The sequence below is a fragment of the Gavialis gangeticus genome, unplaced genomic scaffold (genome assembly GCF_001723915.1).
Source record: "Gavialis gangeticus isolate Ggan-Ray unplaced genomic scaffold, GavGan_comp1, whole genome shotgun sequence".
Taxonomy (NCBI): domain Eukaryota; kingdom Metazoa; phylum Chordata; order Crocodylia; family Gavialidae; genus Gavialis; species Gavialis gangeticus.
This window is the reverse complement of record NW_017729029.1, coordinates 46107497-46109869: the sequence shown is the minus strand read 5'-3', so window position 1 is coordinate 46109869 and position 2373 is coordinate 46107497. Positions and strand designations below refer to the sequence as shown.

General features: G+C 38.8%; 1 protein-coding gene across 1 annotated transcript in view; it reads left to right on the top strand.

Annotated features, from left to right (window-relative positions):
* Positions 1–2373, top strand: part of ALG13 (ALG13, UDP-N-acetylglucosaminyltransferase subunit) — a 66832-nt gene that overhangs the window by 61881 nt on the left and 2578 nt on the right. Inside the window, exon 22 of the mRNA XM_019521519.1 lies at positions 1354–1394. Coding sequence (XP_019377064.1) covers positions 1354–1394 — 41 coding nt within the window. The remainder of the gene's footprint in view (positions 1–1353; positions 1395–2373) is intronic.

Sequence of the window (2373 nt, the reverse complement as noted above, 5' to 3'; positions counted from 1 at the left end):
GTGCTGGACACTTTTTCTCCCTAGGTGCAGCACTTTGCATTTCTCCTTGTTAAATTGCATTCTATTGTTTTCTGCCCATTTGTCCAACCTGTCCAGGTCTGCCTGTAGTTGTTCCCTGCCCTCCGGTGTGTCCACTTCTCTCCACAGTTTTGTATCATCCACAGACTTGGACAGAGTACACTTTACTACCTTGTCCAAGTCACTGATGAAGACATTGAAGAGTATCAGTCCAAGGACCAAGCCCTGCGGGACCCCACTGCCCATGTCCTTCCAGGTCGATACCAACCCATCCACCACCACTTTCTGGGTACAACCCTCTACACAGTCCAGTGGGTGGCAAATTGGCTAATCATCCAAGTCACAGCCTCTTAATTTGTTCACATGACTTGAATTGCTGTCCCCGATTCGGGCTGTATCCGAATCAAATATGGCCCTTTTTGCACACCCGTAATTACTATGAGATAACAGACAAATCTTTACTTACTGTGTTTTAGATGTTCTAGACTACAGCTTTAGCTATAATGATTTATCCTTTCAACAATACTATTAAAACTTTATCTGTTAATCCTTCCAGTGGATAGTTGTGTACTCTCTGAGTTGTCTTAAATCTTGGGAACTAATAAAACGATACTCTATAGTATTATGCCACTCCTGTGTTTATGTACATATGTATTCTGCCTGCGTGAGGTGTTCAAAAATACTTTGAGTATTAAAGAACTTTCATCTCTTTTTTCTTGGCTGCTCAAAAAAAAATCACACCTAAAGAAATAACGCACTGGATAGATGCGAGAGAGATGCATATTTTTACTAAGAGTTCTGCATCTGAAGTACTATTGCTGCATTATGTGCCAGCTTATTTTACAATAGTTTTCTTAGACCCTGTGAATAAGTTAATATGCAAGAATATTTTAAATATGACTTGTTGGAATTCAATTCCAAAACCTGTGCTATCTACCCTTTCCCAAGTTTGTTCTTTTTTTTTTTAAGGATGTGTTGTAGTGCCCAGGACAACTAGTTGCTTCAAGAAATTTAGGCCATGCTTGTTTATACTTTTAAGATTTGTAAGAATACTGGGAAAATCTTTCTGTGAAAAGCACCATTGGGTAACTGATTAAAATAACCCCAAAAGAAAATTAATAGAATATCAATGTGTTTTTATTAATATACTGGCTGTCAAATGGTTTAATATAATTTATTGTACTAAAGTCATACACAGTATTGCCTACTACATGTATGTAGATGTACTAATTTAAAGAATACCAGTTTTGAAAGTATTGAGGTGGGTTGTAAATTAATCTTTGTCCTCATTAAGGTTAGTTGCTTTGTTGTTCATGCTATGTTGTTTAATTTCAGATACAAAGATTTTGCAGTATTATTTTAATCTGGGATTGCAGGTAAGTGCTTTTCAAATGACTGGTAAATTGCCTGTAAAATGTCACCTGTCTTGACAGATGCATTGATGTGTCTGAATAAGGCTTTTAAGTTCTGAATTTGCTTCCTGTGTACTTGGCTGTTAACATGCATGTGTGCATGGAGGACACTGAAGAACATAGCAGGAAGTAAAGTTGTGACTTGTGGTGAATTCATGAATTGCATTATTACATGTAGCATTCTGTTTTTTTATTAACATGGCTGGATAAGAGTTGTTCTTCCTGTTGAAAAGGAAAATGTTAAGCACAAGAGTTAGGAGCTTTATCAAGAGTCTGTTATAATCAGTAGGGAAACTGCTTTGGGTGTCACCAGTCTTGGCCAGTGTAGCATAGTGAGTCGGCAACAATCATGGAAGGACCCCAGAGCTAGATTCTCCTGGAGTTTCAAGGCCATAACACCACCACCCTCCCAGCCTCTGTACAACCAACCATATGGTCTAGTTGAGTTCAGAGATGAGATTCTGACCAGTATTCATTGGGAATGGGCCCAGTGTTAAAGGCACCTCTCGATTTTGTTTCCAGCTCCTTGAGTGAGCAGAGGGGTCTTGGCACATCTCCGGAATAAGCAGTTACAAAATGGAATAAGACCATCTACATCAGAGGTGCCTAGTACTCGGCAGCAGCGAGTAACTTCAGTACTGGACTTGCATGAACACAAGAGGGCAGAATTAATAGATGATACTGATGTGGGGAAAAGGAAGTAAAGGATGTTGTCTCATTTTGAAATAGAAATATAGCAAATTTACCATCTCTCCCAGTATGATAAAATCAGCTTGATTTTTATCAAACCTGAAGAGCTTTTTGATCTTTCATGAGGCAATATCCAAGGAGACCAAGGTATAGTTGTAAAAGTACAGTATTTTTAATGGTTGTGATGACTTAGCAGTCTGTACATGGATTACCTTGCAGCATGTATGTTAAAGGGTGGGGGGGGGGGGGAAAA